The sequence below is a fragment of the Carlito syrichta genome, unplaced genomic scaffold (assembly GCF_000164805.1).
Source record: "Carlito syrichta isolate Samal-C Ts95f unplaced genomic scaffold, Tarsius_syrichta-2.0.1 Scaffold308871, whole genome shotgun sequence".
NCBI lineage: Eukaryota > Metazoa > Chordata > Mammalia > Primates > Tarsiidae > Carlito > Carlito syrichta.
In genome coordinates this window covers 90,181-109,357 of record NW_007252967.1, presented here as the reverse complement: position 1 = coordinate 109,357, position 19,177 = coordinate 90,181, and the positions used below count along the sequence as shown (strand labels likewise).

The 19,177-nt window shown below is 37.1% G+C and overlaps 1 protein-coding gene across 1 annotated transcript in view; it reads left to right on the top strand.

The window, feature by feature from the left end:
* Positions 1-16,076, top strand: part of LOC103268677 (transmembrane and TPR repeat-containing protein 1) — a 75,142-nt gene extending 59,066 nt beyond the window's left edge. The window contains exons 4-10 of the mRNA XM_008066265.1: positions 301-403; positions 2,947-3,082; positions 3,682-3,826; positions 4,754-4,891; positions 6,249-6,371; positions 9,460-9,537; positions 15,108-16,076. Of these exons, the coding sequence (XP_008064456.1) occupies positions 301-403; positions 2,947-3,082; positions 3,682-3,826; positions 4,754-4,891; positions 6,249-6,371; positions 9,460-9,537; positions 15,108-15,248 (864 nt within the window). The 3' untranslated portion in view covers positions 15,249-16,076. The remainder of the gene's footprint in view (positions 1-300; positions 404-2,946; positions 3,083-3,681; positions 3,827-4,753; positions 4,892-6,248; positions 6,372-9,459; positions 9,538-15,107) is intronic.
* The last annotated feature ends 3,101 nt before the right edge of the window (positions 16,077-19,177 follow it).

Here is a 19,177-nt window from a genome sequence, read left to right as displayed (position 1 = left end):
ACTCAAATAACTCTTCTCAGGACTTGATCAACTGTAGGCATGTTGAACGGGTCCAAATCCTTCCAGACGTCCCATTTTAGAGAACATCAGCTTGTTTGCCCTGAAAGAACTAAGCACAGACATAAATTGTAAGTATTCACGTACAGTTAATATTAGCTTTAATTCAGGCTAAGTACATAGTGCTGTATCTCAAGGCCTGCTGTATAGGAGGTCCTCTGAAAATATTTTCTGCTCCTAATATTCAGTTTATTTTGATTTTTTAAAAACTTTCTCATCTTGTTTGTCTGTTTTCTTTTAAAGGAGAGGTTTAAGGAAGCTGAAGAAATATACCAAGCTGGAATAAAGAACTGTCCAGACAGCTCAGATTTACACAACAACTATGGGGTTTTCTTAGTTGATTCTGGTGAGTGAAATTAAAGAGAAACTGTTCTGTTGAGATTAGATATTACTGTTTATCAAGCAAAGTAAGTAATCTCTCAGAAATAAAATGCACGGAAGCTCACACTGTTGACAGTCATTGTACCTTAGGGCTGTCATTTCTCTAAATCTTCAAGTTCCGTTCAGTAAAATCTGCCCAGTTCTTATAGTCATGTCTCTAAGGAAAACTCCCCAGGTGGCAGGAAGTAGCCTTGATGATTTAATGAGTCCCAGCCTTCTTTGAGTATCATTTATACATATTTATACATCTATGATGATGAAATGTTCCCCTGCAATGATGCAGAACTTGCCTCTGAATCTAGTTACCAGCAGATGGTAAATACTTTTCTATAAGTCATTTTTTTAAAGCCTCCAGAATTGTTTCATTGTCCCTTCCTTGATATACATGAAAGAAACTGCATTATTAAAATTGATACAGTGCTTGTATATGACAGGTGCTATATAAAATACACTTATTTCATCTTATTTAATACAAAACATTACTGGACAGGGATTCTATATTCTTTATGATTTGCGCAGAATCCCATATACTGTTAGCATGCAATGAATACTTATAAGTAATGAAATTATATTCTAATTGAATACAAAATCACTGCTTTGTTCTTGTTGACTAATAGACTAGGTGCTCTGTAGTAAAATTCAGTTTTAATTATTTCTTCAATATGAAATACTTGAGTGGATTTTTATTTTTTAGGCTATTTGAAACTCTTCTGTTTTATAGAATATAAATGTACATTCTGATACATGAAGGAAGCTACTTATTTTTGCATGTGTAAAATTGTTGTGTAGTGCCACCTGCTGGTTCATTAGCCACATAATAATACATTGTCATAAAGATAAAATCCAAAAGCGACCTCTAATTGGCCTGGTCTATCTAACCTTCCTTTTACTTCAACAACAGAGAATTCTACTTCACGTCTCTAAAAACAACAGCAACTCACTGACCACTCTATGAAGGGGGACCCCAAAAAAACAGGGATTTATTTACTAAAAAAAATGGTGTATTTATTCTTCCATGCTTAAATTTCAGTCACCTTCCAAGTACTCTCCGTGTGATGCAATACACCTATTGAGATGCTTTTTCCACTGCTCAAAACAGTTTCTGAACTCTCTAATTTTGATGCCTTTCAGTGCTTCTGCTGTTTTCTGTTCCACCTCTTTCACACTGGCAAAACATTTCCCTTTTAGAACTTTTTTCATCTAGGGAAATTAAAAAGAAGCCATTCGGGGTGAGATCAGGTGAATAGGAAGGGTGAAGCATGGGGGGTCATGCCATTTTTTGGTCAAAAACTGCTGAACCTTCAGTGTGGTGTGGGTAGGTTGTCATGGTGGAAGAACCAGTCATCTATTTGCCACAGCTTGGGCCGTTTCTTCCTGCAAATTGTGACACAACCTTCTCAGAACTTCTAGATTAAAACTTTGGTTGACCATGTAATCCAGAGGAACAAATTCTAAGTGTACCACAACCTGCTCTCTAAAAGAAAATTCCATTTTTGGGGGACCCCCCCCCGTGTGTCTCTTTTGGTAATTCCTAGTCAAACATATTCAAAGCAGGTGCACTTTAGAAAATTTATGTGCAAATAATAAACATTACATTCCATTTAGAACTTCAGATTGTTCTAAAAATGTAGTTTCATAGATATAGTTTCACTAGGATGCTTCTTTGAAGGAACTTATCAGACTAGAAAGAAATTTCATTCTAGTTCTAGCCTTTACTCTCACTTGTCCTGAGATCTTTGTCAAGTCTCTTAATGTCTTTGCATTTCAGTATCTGTATCTGTAAAGTGGTAGTGTGTGTGTGTGTGTGTGTGTGTGTGTGTGTGTTGTGTTTTAATATCTCTTAATTCTCAAGAGGCAGCTGAACGGTATTAACGATACCTGCAAAAATGATATAAATAAAAGTAGTTTAAAATAAATAATTCATGGAACAAATGCAAGGTGGAATTATCATTGTTTAAGGTTCCATTAAATAAATGCCATTTATGCAAAAATATAGGATTTTAAAAGAGATTTTCAAGATAGAGCTGATACACACTTATTTAAAGCAATGCCTCAGTTACTATGTCGCAGTATAATTAATTGAGACCAATCCTTAGCAATTACTTCTGGACAGTTTTGTTCCTACAATAGCCTATTCTATTTTTTTTATAATGAGAAGTAGCTATATCTTGGATAAATAATAATCACTGGTAGTCTGAAAACATTATATTAGTGAGAGCAATGTCCAAAAACCACTTTGAGTTAAATAATATATGATAATAAAGGGAATGGGTTTTAATTTTCCTTTTTATTATTATTTTTTGTAAGTATGATGAAGAGTGAAATGATCCAAAGTTGGGCAATAGCAAGGATGAGAAGCCAAAGGAAAGCTAATTTGCAAATTGAATAATTGATGGCATGACCCTGTAGTAAATTAAGAAGTATTTAAAGTCAGAAAAGAAACTGAAGAGCTCGTGTATTTCATAATTAAAGCATATTCTACTCTTACTGACTAATTACTGATTACAGGCTTTCCAGAGAAGGCAGTAGCCCATTACCAACAGGCCATCAAACTTAGCCCCGGTCATCACGTGGCCATGGTGAATCTGGGGAGACTCTACAGGTCACTGGGAGAGAACAGCATGGCTGAAGAATGGTACAAACGGTAAAGTTCCTTTTCTTCACTTTGTAAGTTGCCCCACGATCTCAGCAGTTGCCCAACAACTTTTTGGTTAATTGGAACAGTGCTCTCCCAGAATACTAGCACATTTGGCCAATTCGGGTGATACAGATTCTCATCTCCAAAAGAACAATACTAAAGCAGTATACATGGTATTCCAATTTTTGACTTTGTTTCTTGCTGGTTAGAACATGGTTCCAAAACAAGGTTGGAATTTAATTCCCACTTTAGTTAGTTTGTTTTCTGAAATTGCGAGTCGCAACCCAAACCACAAATGGAATTTTAAAAATGGGAATACATGAAAACTCTGCATGCATCAGAACAAATCTAACACCATTTATGGAAAAGGTCCTTGAAGCTCAGTTTTTATATTGCTAAGTCACTAACATCATTCTTATGCTCAGAGGGTGGCATCGTGATCTTAAAAAAAACAAAACAAAAAAACCCTTGTTTTTGATATAAAAACAAAGACCATGTTGGAGCAGAGGCTCAGTCCACGGACAGTCTTCCCTAAATCTAAACTCAGACATTTGGAAATGCCCCTGTTTGAAGAAAAGGGTCAATTAGCCTTTCTCCCAACTCAGCGCCCTGCAGGTGGCACACAAAGCTGAGATACTGTCACCTTTGGGAGCACTGTATTACAACACTGGCCGATACGATGAAGCTCTGCAGATTTACCGGGAAGCTGTGGCACTTCAGCCTTCTCAGAGGGAGCTCCGACTGGCACTGGTGAGTAGGGGGGGAGAAAACGAAGCTGGCAACCTAAGCATAGAACAGGGTAGAGAGAACTATGGCTGCCAAGCCTCAAGACTGGGCTGGAATGCTAAATATATCCATCGCATGATTGTTCATATAACCAGGGTTAGAGCCATTCACTGGAGACATGGACACCAAAAACACTGCATTCTTGTTTGGAAATAATTTCAAACTTACAAAAAAGTTGCATGACTATTCAAAAACTCCCATATACCCTTTCACCAAGATCCATCAGTTTTTTTACATTTTGATGCATTTTTACTCCCTTGTGCGTGCATGTATGTGTGCATACATATATGTATGTGTGTGTATATATATATGCATATTTCTATATGTATGCATGCATTTCTTTTCCTGAACCATGTGAGAGTTAGTTATAGATATCACACCCCTTTATCTCCAAATACTTTCACATATACTTTCTAACAAAAAGGACATTCTCTAACATAACCACAATATGACTATCATCATCGAGAAAATTAACATTCATACCAACAATATTTTTATTTCAATGTTCGAAACGTCACTCTTTATTTTCCTTAGATGTACAATCAATCAAACTTGTTACAAACCCACTGTTAGGTTGAAATCAGAGGAAGTTATTTCTCTTCTGACATATTTAGTCAAATTTTTTTTAAAAAGGCAGATGCCTTTTCACTGGATATCTTTGGTTTTTCTGCCATTCTCACATAAATGCATGCACAAACCTAAATAAAGAAAGGAGCAAATGGCAAAAAGTTAAAACTCATAAACTGTGGCGATTTAACTCTGTCTGTGAGTCACTAAATAGAATCTGAGCATTTTTGTCAGGGGTGTTTTCTGAATGCTTCCGTTTAGGTTTGCTTTATTTCATAAGGTAATAACAGTGTCTGCTAAGCCAAGGTCCATGTGGTTTTGCAGGCTCAGGTTTTGGCCGTGATGGGTCAGACGAGAGAAGCTGAAAAGATGACCAATCACATCGTGTCAGAGGACACTGGATGCCTTGAATGTTACCGCCTCTTGTCAGCCATCTACAGCAAGCAGGAACACCATGAGAAGGTAGAGAAGAGGATGGCTTAGGGTTGTTTGGATTCATGAGTAGAAAATGGTGTGCATCTCAACGAGTTTCTAGTTGCACATTTATAAGGCTGAGAAGTCTTAAATGTCATCACTGGGCATAGCATAGCCATGATATCACAGACATCCCCTGAACTCCTAAGATGTCCCCTTGAAATAATATTTTCTTGGCTCATCTTTGGTTTAAAGATTTTATGTGGTATTGTATCAGCTTGTTTCCAGCTAACTCTATAAAGATCAAGACTAGCATTTGTATGCTTTATTGTTTTCCATTTTCCTTCTATTAATAATATATTGTTTTATGTAATCCTTATAACAACCCTGAAAGGCAGGTCAGTGACCCGGTGTTGCGACTATTCAGGTTTACGTCCATTTTAGAAGCCACACAATCAGTAAATTTATAAACTGATTCAACAGAATATTTCTTGGATGTCCACTATATTCTAGACACCATGGTAGACACTGCTATAACATGGTAGACACTGGTTTATAAACAAACAAACAAAACACTACCCTTGTCATGGAGATTATAGTAGAGGAGGAGACAGAGATTAAACAGGTCATCACAAGACAAATGTAGAAGTGGAACTGTGCCCAGTGACCTCATGAAGGGCATATACTCAGGGGACCTGACAAGGTGGGTGCTGGGGTTTCCTGGTGAAGCCATGTGGAGGTGAGGGCAGGGAGAGAAATAGGAATTATTAGGCAGAGGCGGCAGCCATGAGAATTCTGAGCAGGAAAACAATACTTGCAATCACTCGGTGGCAGCAGCGAGTAGTATGTCAGGAATGGGTGTGAGGGAGCCAGGGTGCAGGATGATATGCAAGCACAGGATACAGGGACCAGACACCATGGGGCCAGGCCAAGGACTTTGTTCCGTATCCCGGGAGAAGCTTCGGGGTTTTAAAAAGAGGAGCAACATGATCAGATGTTTGCTTTGAAGAGATCTCTGGCTACAGAGGGGCAGTGGATACTGGAGGCAGAGTGGGCCCTAGAGACCCAAGAGAGGCTGTTGGAGTGGTCCTGATGGACACGTGGTAGGGTCAGTGTCTAACCCCAAATCTTATTTGCTTTCAACTGTATCTCACCACCTCCCTGTAAAGTGATCAGGAACATTTTATTGTCACTAGTCTATAAATGGGAAACCTGGAGTTTAAGAAAATTATTTTGTCAAGACCACTAATTCTCAGTGAGAAAATAAGAGAGAAGGGAGAATGCATCTTGAGTGTCACACGCCTCACCAGCTAATACATAGGAACAGAAAGTATAAATGTATCTTTAAGTTAGTTTTTCTTTACCTAATCTGCATTTATTCTGCCTTAATTCCCAATCTCTGCAGGCACTTGATGTAATAGACAAGGCTCTCCAGCTGAAACCAAAGGACCCAAAAGTCATATCTGAACTTTTCTTCACAAAAGGAAACCAACTAAGAGAGCAGAACCTTCTCGACAAAGCTTTTGAGGTATAAACACTTAATAAAATTATGATATTCAATTCATGGATTAAAAGTAATACTCCTTCCATCTTTATTGCAGCGTATGCTGTAAAATCTAAGATAATTGGTATGTTTGTGGAGTGAATTTTCTGATTCATTGATATCATATTGATTTTTTTATGATTAAGCTTCTGGCTTTTGATCATTCAGAGTTATGATCACCTTTAACTTTATGTTCACAGCATTTCACATCTTGGCCTCAAACCAGCTTCTCTCTCTCTCTCTCTCTCTCTCCCCTCCACCCCCTGCTCTCTCTCTAACTCTCACTCTCCCTTGTTCTTGCTCTCGCTCTCACTTGCTACCCGCGAGAACCCTCTATTCCAGCAAAACTAGTGCCTAAATAGCTTTGGGCATTTCCACTTATCCTTGAAATGTCCCCTCCCCTTAGTGGATGAGATTCTCACTCATCCACCAAGACATATTGTTTGTCCTCCTCCCTCAGGAAGACTTTTATGACCATCTTCACTCCTAGTGAATTTGCTTCTTCTGAATTCTTAAAAAAAACACTGGCTGTCTCATTAAGGTCCCAGCCATTTGAAAGTGTCATATATTACATTGTAATGTCAGGTCTTACCCCACCCTATGTGTGTGCATGCATGCATCCTTGCATTTTATCTCCCCAACTAGGTTGGACTTTCCTTGTGCAAAGGGACTGCTTCCTTCTCTATCCTAAAACAGCATCTCAACTGGGCACAATGGCTCATACCTGTAATCCCAGATTTCTTGAATCCAGGAGTTCAAAACCAGTCTGGGCAATGTAGTGAGGCCTTGTCTCTACAAAAAATTTAAAAAAAAATTAGCTGTGTGGTATGGTGGCATGCACCCATAATCCTAGCTATTAGGGATGCTGAGGTGAGAGGATCACTTGAAGCCAGGAGTCCAATCCATGATCATGCTACTGCATTCTAGCCTGGGTGACAGCATAAGACCTCAACTCAAAATAAAATATAAAATAAAGTATTTTGCATCTTTTAGATGTTCAATATCTGCGGCTTTGGAATAATTTATTCACAGATTGAAATCAAGAAGACATTTACAAATATAAATAGAAATGTTACAGAAATCCCATATTTTATTCTTGTATCTTGTAAAGCCACAAATTAATGAAGTTATAAAAATACACTAAATATATTATGGGCAAAGTGATATATCAACAAGTAATATAATTGTGTTGGAAAATAAACAAGTGAATGGTTTTTAAAATATTATTGGAAAACACATGTAAAGATATTTGGGAAAACTCATTTGAATGTGAATCCTTTAAACAGAAGCAGAAGTTGTAGCATTTTTCTTTGAAAAATTGTGAGTGTTTTTCTCAAAAATTGTAGGACTTTCCCTGCTTTTTGAGCACTTTCAATACCTTTATTCTTAAGTTATTTATAACTAATGTGATCATTTAATTATGAATATATATAACGTACCTCTATCTGTATCTTAATATATTGTATTGAAAACAAAATAATTTTCTAGTTGCTTGACCAATGGATCAAATAATAATTATAGAGTAGATTTATGAAGAATAGGAATAGAACCATTGAATCATAATAATAATAGCTAAAATACATTAGCACTCTGTATATGATTCATATGTATCAAGTAACAATCTTCACAACAATCATATAAAAAAGGCATGGTCATTGTCACCACTTGACATTTTATAAACTTAGACTCAGAGTCCATATAGTAAGGTCACAGAGTGGGTAAAATATGGAATCAGAATTTGAATCCAGCTCTTGACTTCTATACTGCATTCCCATCTACACTGATATAAACTAATTCAAGAAATACAACCTTTCCATTTATTTTAGCAGTTGTAGTTTCTTATCATTTGCCTCTTTCTCCTAAAACTGAAGTAAAGAAGAATGGACCAGATTTTACTTGGTAAATCTGTTTGGTTATATTCTTCCTAATGATAATAGCAAGAAACTATATATACACACAGATATAGTACTTAGCTTTGTAATTGAAGCAACTTTCTTAGCCTTTGTCTTTATTTCAGGTTACCACTCTTGAGACTCAGTGGTGAATATACTTTTGATGCAAAACAGCATGCATGATATTAAAAATATACCTCATATCACAGATATTACATTTATCATAGGATACTTGTTATTCAGACCAAAGAAAGTGTTTGAGGGATAGGTAACTCTCTTCAAACATTCGAAGATCTTTCATATGGCAGGGGAAAAAAGAGACTTTCAAATGAATAAAACTAACTTTAGTAAAATAGATATTCTTAAAGAAGTAATGAGCATTTATTTTAAGAATTTAAACTGGCTGGGTGTGGTGGCTCACACTTTGTAATCCCAACACTTTGGAAGGTGGAGGCAAGAGGATTGCTTGAGCCCAGGAGTTTGAGACCAGTCTAGACAACATAGAGAATCCTCATCTCTACCAAAAAAAAAAAAAAATCAAAAAATTAGCTGGGCGTGGTGGCATGCATCTCTATAGTCCCAGCTACTTGGGAGGCTAAGGCAGAAAGATCGCCTGAGTCCAGAAGGTTGAAGTTGCGGTGAGCCAGGATTGTGGCACTCTACTCCAGCCTGGGTGACAGAGTGAGACCCCAACTCAAAACAAAAAACACAGAATTTAAGCAATGGTTGAATAATCAGGTCAGTTGTATTTTAAAAGAGGATACTACATTAGGGTTAAACTGTTTAGAAAACGCTAAGACTCTGTGATTATAAAAAGAGTTTTCTTACTAACTCCATTTGCAGTGGAAAAGAGCCAAAAAAGCACTGTTTTCTTGCAGATTGAGGCCAGTGAAAAATGATGCACTATAATAGAAATCACCTGAATTCCCTGCAGGCGTCCTCAGTCTCTCTAAGTCCAGAGGTTAGCTCTGCAGGGAAATTATACATTTCAGTTTCCTCCACTTTAGAATCATCAACTCTGAAAAATAATAGAAATAAATGGGGTCTCCTGTGAACTAGTAGTGACTGGTTTTATTGTATTAACCCTTTAATTTTTCACACGTGAAGAAAGTAGTTCCAATTCTGTAACATTAAAGATAGGCCCTCATTTTCTAATCTGAAGATATTTCTTTTTTATTTAGAGCTATAAAGCAGCTGTGGAACTAAATTCAGAGCAAGCACAGGCCTGGATGAACATGGGAGGCATCCAGCACATCAAGGTGGGCGAGCCATTCATTTCTATAATGTGGGCAAGACTTTCCTTTTGTGCTTTCTGTCTGTCTTTCTTCTGTCTTCAAGGATTGATAAGTTATTGTTAATTTCCTATTTGAAATTAGTTGAGTACCAAAACCATGGGTGAAACTGTGAAATTACCACGGTTTATGTTTACATTGCATTATCTTGATATTGACTGTCATGAATCTACTTTAAAAATAAATCTACATAACTTAGATTCCATGATTTTACTAATCATAAAGAAAATCATATGTACTTAGGAGAATTATCAGACAGCAGATAAAATCCCTGTTGGAACATTATATGAGTTATTTTCCTCCCAGTTCCAATAATTGCCACGATTAAAGTGTTACTTTAAATATTTATTTTCTATTTCTTTTATCTAATGTATCTTTTACTTTCTAACCTTTTACTGAAAACAAGCTTGTTTGTTTTGGGTTTTTTTTTCCCAAAAGAAAAAACTACCTTTGGGGGACTATTATCCATAGTGAATGCAATAAAAGATTCACCATCTTTCTTTCATTCATTCATTCATCCATTCATTTTATAAGCATTTATGGAGAGCATCCTATGTGCCAGGTATTCTTCAAGATCCTGAGAATACAGTAGTGAACATACAAAACAAACCCCATTCCTGTCCTCATGGAACTAACATTCTATTAGGAGGAGATAAGTGATAAATATACACATACCTACATGCACATATAATGTACCTATACATACAAGTTACATACATAAAATATATTAATATCAAATGACAATAAGTGCTAAGGAGAAAAAAAGAGAAAGATTAGACTGCCAGGGAGTAATGACTAAGTTTTAAATTCAGGTGATTAGGTAATGCTTCAGTTAAAAAGTGATATTTAAGCAGAGACCCGAAGAGTGTGAGCCATGTGACAAAATAGAGAGGGAGCATGTACAAAGGCCCTAAGGTCTGAGTGTGCCTGTTGTGTTTGAAGAACAGTGAGGAAGCAGTGCAGTTGGGGCAGAGCAAGTGAAAGGAAATGGGAGAAACTGAAGTCAGAGGGGCCACAGGACTAGATTGTGCGGGCCTTGAAGGAGATTCTAAGAACTCTGGCTTTTATGCTGAATGAGTCAGGGTCCCTGGAAGACTTTGAGCAGAGAAATACCTTGATCCAACATGTTTTTAAAGGACCACTCTTGTTTAGTTAACTGATTTTCAGCCTCTGATAAAATAGCAGCATATGAGGAGGAACCCCCAAAAACCCAGAAGTTATTTACTAACAATTGTGCATTTATTCTTACATGTTTAAACTTCAGTCACCTTCAGAATGCTCTTCATTGTTTGATGCAGTACACCTATAGAGGCACTTTTTCCACTGTTCAAAATAGTTTTGGAACTCGTCAATTTTGATGCTTTTCAGTGCTTCTGCTATTTTTTGTTTCACCTCTTCCACACTGGCAAAATGTTTTCCTTAGAGGACTTTTTTAATTCAAGGAAACAAACAAAAATGTCGCTTGGGGAGAGATTGGGTAAATAGGGAGGGTGCGACACAGGAGTCTGCTTTTTTTGGTCAAACACTGCTGAACACTCAGCATGGTTTGGGCAGGTGTGCTTATAAATCACCGATCATGAAATGAGCAAACACACTGAAAGAATCTCCACAAAAAATTCACTGAAGCTGAATGCAGCCTCTCACCACAATGCTAGCTGGTACACTGATGCAGATGGATTCCTAGAACACTTACCTAGTGGGGGAAGCCTGTACTACAAGGGACTCGCTCTCCAAAAGATAATTCCCTTTTGTTTTGTTTTCTTGGAGTCCTCCCCTCGTAGTGATTAGAATTTAAACAAAGTCCTAATAGGTTTTATTGTTAAGTGAAAACTGATCACTTTTGGAAACACAGCAAAACAAAAAGGTGACCCTATGACTACACAGATGGGAGGGGATAATAGGATAGTTACCCTGCAACTGACAGCTTTGATTTAGTAGTCAGCGAATCCAAGCAAGACTTTCATTCCATCTGCATTACCCTAGCTCTGATCTTAATGATATTCTAGGGTGTCCAGTAATATCTAGTTGGGAAATATGGAATGAACTTACTTTCATACAGTAAAAAAATTATTTTAAATATTTTAATTGCATATTAGTTATATTTTCAAATATAGTCATGTGTCACATGACATGTTAGTTACAGATGGATCATATATAATGATGTTGGCCTATAAAATTAAATACCATATTTTTATGTACCTTTTTCGTGTTTAGATGTACAAATACCATTGTGTTACATTTGCCTATAGTACTCTGTACGGTAACATGCTATACAGGTTTGTAGCCTAGGAGCAGTGGGCTATACCATATAGCCTTGGTGTGTAGTAGGCTCTACCATCTAGGTTTGTGTAAATGCACTCTATGATGTTTACTTAAAAACAAAATCACCTAATGATGCATTTCTCAGAATGTATCCCTGTCATTAATCAAAGAAAGGCTGTAATGTGCTCAGTATGTTTTCAGATGGAGTGTGTCTGCAGTTAAAGCAATGAGTTTAGTTGTTAAGTAGAAAAAATGCAACCAATACCTTCAAAAATTTTCAAAAAGTCTGGAAATACAGAGAAAATAGTGTATCTATTGTATCCTCAACAGTTGAACCCACTGTTTTAAATTTAGAAGTACTTCCCCTGGGAAGGTGTCTGGAGATTGAAGAAGTCATATTTTATTTTTTTTTAATTCTATTTATTTATTTATTTTGAGTTGGAGTCTCACTCTGTCACCCAGACTGGAGGGCAGTGGCACGCTCCCGGCCACCGCAGCCTCAACCTGCTGGGCTCCGGCGATCCTTCCGCCTCAGCTTTCCAAGTAGCTGGAACTACAGGTGCGCGCTACCACGCCCAGCTAGTTTTTGATTTATTGTATAGACGAGGTCTCGCCAAGTTGCCTGGGTGGGTCTCGAACCCACGAACTCAGGCAATCCACTCGCCTCGGCCTCCCAAAGTGCTGGGATTACAGGCTGAGCCACAGAGCCCGGCCGAAGAAGTCATATTTTAAAAGTCATATTTTTGAAGTTAGTCATGTTTTAAAATATGACCAACACTGATTAAAATTTTTTTCTGTCTTTGTAGACATCATGTATTGGTCGAACAATATAAATTGCCACATTTGTAGTTTAAAAATGGTCTAATATCAGTGAATTTATATAATGCAATCTAGTGTAAATAGAGCAGGCATATGGTGCAGATGTGGTCATTTAGATGCCACAATTAGGATGCAGTGTTGTCATTATGAAGCCTCAAAGGACACTCATGAACTTTCTATGTCTTTTGCATTGTCAGGTAATGTGTGTATCAGGTAGTATTCCTGGGCTTTGCTTCTTCCTGAACCTGAGGGAAGCTTAAGCAGGCCTGAGGACTGTGGCAAGGTTGAGAGTTGGCTTTGCAAGGAGGTGACAGAAAGACATGGGGAGAGGAGGATAAGTGTCATGGTTGTTTCTTGCTCATGATATGTGGTGATTAAAGGTAATTCTTTTTGTGACGTTTTCCACAGGATGAAATGAGTGGACCAAAAAACTAATATACATCCTTTATAGTCAAAAAGTTGTATCAACTGGGCCGTATCACAAATTATGATTTTCAATACTGCCTTGTAACAGTGATATGCATATTCTAGAATGGCACTGTCCAGCAGAACTTTTGCCATGATGGAAATGTTTTATATCCGTACTGTCCAAGCCACACATGGTTATTGAACACATGAAATGTGACTGGCGCAACTGAGGAACTGAATTCTTGTTTAAGTATAACTAATTTAAATAGAAATAGCAACATGTGATTATTGGTCATTGTATGAACGCAATTCCAAAAATTGGAATTCAAATTCCTTACCTAATATCTAGGGCATTGGGTACATTGACTTAAGGGATATAACTTAAAAAAAAAATAGGACTTCTAGTTTAATAAACAAAAGCACAATTTGAGGGAGAGAAAAGAAACTAAGTTTTGCGTGAAAGGATAGAGAAACCTGGTGACCACGTAAGAGATGCCAAAGCAGTAGCCTGAGGCTTACATTCAGGGAGCCTCCTGGAAGAACAATTTCAAAATCAACCGCAGTAGAAACGTTTTAAGAGTGCTCTAAGAGCCACAGATGTATAGCTGTCTGCATGTATGTGGTTAAGCCTAATAAAAATCAGAAGATATTTGGAAGATAAATGTTGGAGTTGAGAAAAAAATAACTAATTGAATGTAGCAAATCCAGGTTCCCACTTGTTCAGCAATCTGTTTAGCTTTGCATCAGAGTTAGTGTTAATAATCAAAACCGTTTCAACTGTTGCACATGTCAGTGCCTGGATTTCTGATGTTACAGTTTCTTGTTCTGTCATCTTCACTTTCCCCTTTGCCAGTATGACAAGTAAATACTGTAAGAAATAGACAGTGTTTATGCAGAGCCTGGATAGTCATTTAACAATAGCAGTAATGATAACGTCACATTGAGTGCTCAGTATGTGTCAAGCAGTGTCTAAGCTTTTGACAGGCATCAACTCATTTAGAAGATAGTTAAACATCCAATAATGTTTGGTGCTTGTTGCTACATAGTGTCTTCACTCCAAGAGGTACAATTTTAAATTGTGATGGAAATTTAGAGAGTCACTGGTGTTTATCCACATGAGAGCTATAACTGAGGATAAAGAAAGCAAATTCATATTTTTTGGAATGGGCAGAACTCTAACAATCTTAGTTCTGAGAGTTTGCAGGACACAGATCTGAAAGAAATTGAACTAAATAAGGAAGGTAATTTATCCAGTAGCAGAAAATGTGCTGAAAGAAGCTAATAGTTGTAAATGATTTGCTGGGGGCCATCTGGGACCAGGCACACATGGTTGCTAGTTGGAGAGTTATTGAACAAAACAGATCAGGGCCAGCAGAGGGTGGGGTCATCAGGTGTGAAGCAGGTCAGAAGTGACCCTCCTGCACCAAGACTATAGAGGGTGCATATTGCCACACACCTTGGGTAGTAGACAAATTTGACCTCACATTCTTATCAACTCTTTTCATTTTGTAACAAATAAAACCTGCACTAAAGCCTCTATTAGACAAAAGTTGTTTTTATGGTTTCAGTTGAAGATTAGAATAACTCCTGCCGCTAAATAGATACAGTGGATACTTAAACTATTTAATCATTCCTCTTGCAGTGTCAAAAACATTTTTCTCTTCACTCTCTCTTCTTCTCCTTAATATGAAGCTCTCACCATGGTTTCATTTTGATTACAAAGAACAGTGCTAACCCCATGAGAACAGTATGAAATGACAGCCTTGTGTCCTGCAGTAGTAGAATTGAAAATCTGTTTTCTGCCATTTATCCTTGTGGTATAACGCTTATCCTTCACGTTCTCCAACTGACCTGGTACTTAAAACAAATAGATTCTCCAAAAGCACCAACAGATAAGGATAAAATTACACATAAAGACAGGGTTTCCGCATGAGAACATTAGTGTTAGAGTGGGCAGTGGGTCAGTTTCTTAGTCTCCTCATTCTCTGAGAGTGTAGTGATGGATCAGAATATAACTGTTTTCAGAATATAATTCTTTTCCTCTACAGGGAAACTATGCGTCTGCCAGAGCTTATTATGAGAGAGCCTTACAGCTGGTTCCAGAGAGCAAACTGCTGAAGGAAAATCTTGCCAAATTGGATCGCCTGGAAAGACGATTACAGGAAGTTCGAGAAAAGGATCAAACGTAGCACTATTTGACCCAGTCTTCTACGATAATGTGGTGCCTCTGAGAGAGGAAAAAGTGATGGTGACCCTGCTTTCACATCAGCAGGGGAACAAATATTGAAGCTTTCCTCTCATTCCAAGTTTAGGGTGGCACATATGGGGACATCTGCTGGTAATCCAGTACTCAAGGACTTGCATTTCCAGGAAAGAAGATAAAAGAGCAGAAAGATCTGAAAGGGAAGGAAAACAACAACTACACATTTTGCAGATTTTTGTTTGGTTTAACTCCAGATTTCTCTTGATATATTTCTATGCTTTTGCAACCTGGAGATCTAATTCCATTTCTTAGTTTAGACTTTTATGTTCCAGAAATATAGAAGCTTGAAATGCTGTGAAGGCAGAGCTTCTGTTATTGATGGAATGAGATATTTTAAAATTATCTGGGGTAAGCCATTTGGAAAATTCTGTCAAGAATTGGCTCCTTTAATTCTCCAGAACCAGAAATGAGTATCTAATAGTTTTTGTAGAACCTTCCAGAATATGTGGGGAAAGGAGCTTTTGTTAAGTGAGCTTTATCTACTATCTATTTAAGGATATTACTAGAGCCCTTTTGTGTATGGATATCTTCATCCCTAGGGGAATGTCAAGAAGCTTGGTACCCCTAATTCTTTATGGAAATGTTTAAAATTTTTTAAGTTCATTACAAGTATCACTAGAGTAGTGTTTCTACTCTAAAATTTCAAAAGTGCATTTGGAATCATAAATGTTCCTGCCTCCAAATATATTGTTATTTTGGTGGAGAAAAAAATAGTATATTCTACATAAAAAAATATTAAAGATATTAACTGAGAGAAATGTCCTACTTTATTATCTTAATGTTCAGACATCATGAAATTTAATTTTTTTGAAAAATATATTTAACCATTGAGAAATCTTTACAATATATCAGAAATCTTCATAGACTCTAACTAGATGGAAAGAAAGCTCTATTTATTTGTCTTTCTAGACTTAATGAGAATTCTGGGCATAGAACATAAGTCATTGAAACCTAGAGTTCTTTGTTTTGGGAATCTCATGAAGAATGTTTAAAACTCTAGGAAAAAAATCTAAATTCATAATTTTAAAAATATATATTTTTATTTAAAAGATAGGACAGGCAAAGCTGAATTCATAATTGACATTTATTTTTAGTGTTATTTATTTCATAACTTATAAAATATTTAATATATATACACACGCCTTTATCTTTGTACAAAGTGGTTTTAATAGCAGTTTTCAAAACCGATCTTATACAAATATAAATCTAAATTATAAAATATTTAAGTTTAAACAGTTCCCTCCCAAAATGTGTATTGATTATTCACTTGCTAAAGGTAAAGAAATGAAGAAGCCACCTTCAGTGTTCAGGTGGTATATTTTGGAAGTGAAGAAACTGGAACACCTGATTGTAATTTGGTCCTCATCATTAAAAACAGAAACACTCCAGGCAGTGCTGCTTCTGGAATTGGAATGGATATAACACACAGGCAGTGCTGTGTGATTCTAGGCAGGCATCCCACAGATGTGGCAGCCTGAAGGCTCCCAGGTTTCACATGCCTGGGCCAAGGCAGAGTAAAAAGAGAGTCTTCTCAGTTCTTTCAACCCAGTATCAGGAGGCACTATATGTTAAGATATTATTTTGTCAAGGTAAGTCTAAATAAACAGAAGAAAAAACTTCTTTGGGAAGGGATGGTGGGGGAATATTTTAAATGCAGACAACTACAGAATTTGAATTAGCATGCATCTGTTGGTGTGCTTCACTAATCCAATAATGTATATATGACCACTATGACCTTTCGTTTCTAAAAATCTTTCAGTGCTATATACCATAAATTTATCAAGTGTCTTAGGTCAGATATTTTCTTCCCTCCAAAAGCATTGTCCTGAGGCCAAGTACTACAGTGTTTACTATAAAATAACAACCCCACTCTCAACTGAAAAAAAAAAAAATCATGAAGCCCTAACTAATAAAGATATGTAGGACTTTATCACAGCATTTCAGAATAATCTGTAACCAAAACTCATGCTTAAACTTTAATGGAAAAGACTGAACTCCAAGTTCTGAACAACAATTATGCCTTACTGGAAGAGCTACAAAAGGTAGGAGGGTACCTTTGTTGGCATGATGGAAATGGTGATTTCAACCTAAAAGTTTCTGAGAGAAAAGGGTCTCATGGCCTTCAGGAAACTTTCTCTACTTCCTTTCAGGTGCTTTCCTATCCCTCTGCCCCTCCCCCCATCACCTTTCTTTTCCCCTCTTTTTTTCCCCCTCACTCTGTCACCCTGTTTCATTCTGTGTGCACACACTGGTTTCTCTTTGAACATTATAAGTAAGCTCTGTTTAAAAAAAGTAATTATTGTTTGTTGGCTGAGATATTTTTATCCCAAGTTAATACATTCAATGAATAGTTTTCACAGTCGCAACAGTGCCTGTAAGAAAATACATCACATACTATTTTTCAAAGATATGAAGTGTATTTTGTAACCATTTTTATTTGGCCCTTGTCACATGAATCATCATCCTTATCAAAAAAAGATGGATCACACTGGATTTGCATTCAGTTTTCCCTTCATGAAAGCATGCCTGCCCTCTGAGTTGGGAGCACCTTTTTGAAGTGAGGAGCAGAGCTGCATTCATGAGCAGGCAGTCCTCGCAGTCCCACCAGGCCCTGCAATTCAGAAGTACCCCGAGCTTAGTTGAATGCTCTGCTTGAAATTCTTAATAATTTTTGAAGAAGAGGATCTGCAATTTTATTTTGCCCAGGGTTCCCCAGCAGATCCTGGGTAGGAAGAAAAGTGACTGAGGATAAGACAAGCTTTAACCTGGCTGGACATTTTACTCAATGATAGGAGCTTCATTTGTGCCTGTTACTCTGCGCAGCACTTGCTGTTTTTTCTCAGCTACAGAGTTCCTCACGTACATTGTCTCCCTTCTCCTTCTTCTTCTGGTCTGTCTAAGCTGTCCTTCTGTCCTACCTGGAATCAGTTCTCTTCACCTTCAAAATCTCTGAGAAATGGCCATCCCTTAACATGTCCTTTGATGTAGAAGCCACAAGAATGGCCTCAGCGACTTATTTCAGCCTTCCAAATTATTCATTCAGGATTTTAAAACTAATTCAGATGTTTTCAGTCTATTAACAGTATTCATAAAATATGTCTCAGTGATAGAACATAGGTGAACTAAACCAAAGACGCAAATACCTTAGAGGAAAAGAAATTTTAGGGAATCCAGAGTTATATTCTTTTGTGGTTGTTTATTTTGAAATGTATCACAAAACAATGAGGATTGTCAGCACTGTAATTCTAACTCCCAACAGTACTTCACAACCCTTAGCATAAGATTCTGAAATTTTTGACAGGTAGTACCTAGTGTGGTGCAGGGTTTTGCAGTGTTTGTGCAAATGCCTTTGTGCAGCTTTCCAGCTAGATTAAACGAGAAAATCCAACAAATCAACCTACAATAATTGTAACTTGAGGGTGAATAAAAAGCAAATGTGTGGTTTCTTATGTCCCTATTAGACATTTCAGGTTCCTCAGATTGAAGAGCAACATTCTACTGATAGTTGAGCTCTGTTCCCTCACATATAGTGGCTCTCAACACTGGCTGTACTTTAGACTCACCTGTAACCCAAAACCTCTCATACTCCTAAAATTAACAAAATTTAAACATTTTTTAAATCACGTAAGAACCTTTCAAAATCTTTGACACCTGACTGTCCAGGTGATGATTCCAATGTGCAGCCAAACTAGAGAACCACTATGGGGCTGACAACTTTAATGGAAGTTTGTAACTGTTACAAAAGAGGTGTTTATAATCTTTTGCAGTTTTCACTTTTAAATCTATACTAAAATGAGCCAAAGAACTCTAAAGAATGATATGTGGCACAGTTGGTTAGTTGAGTCTATCATCCCA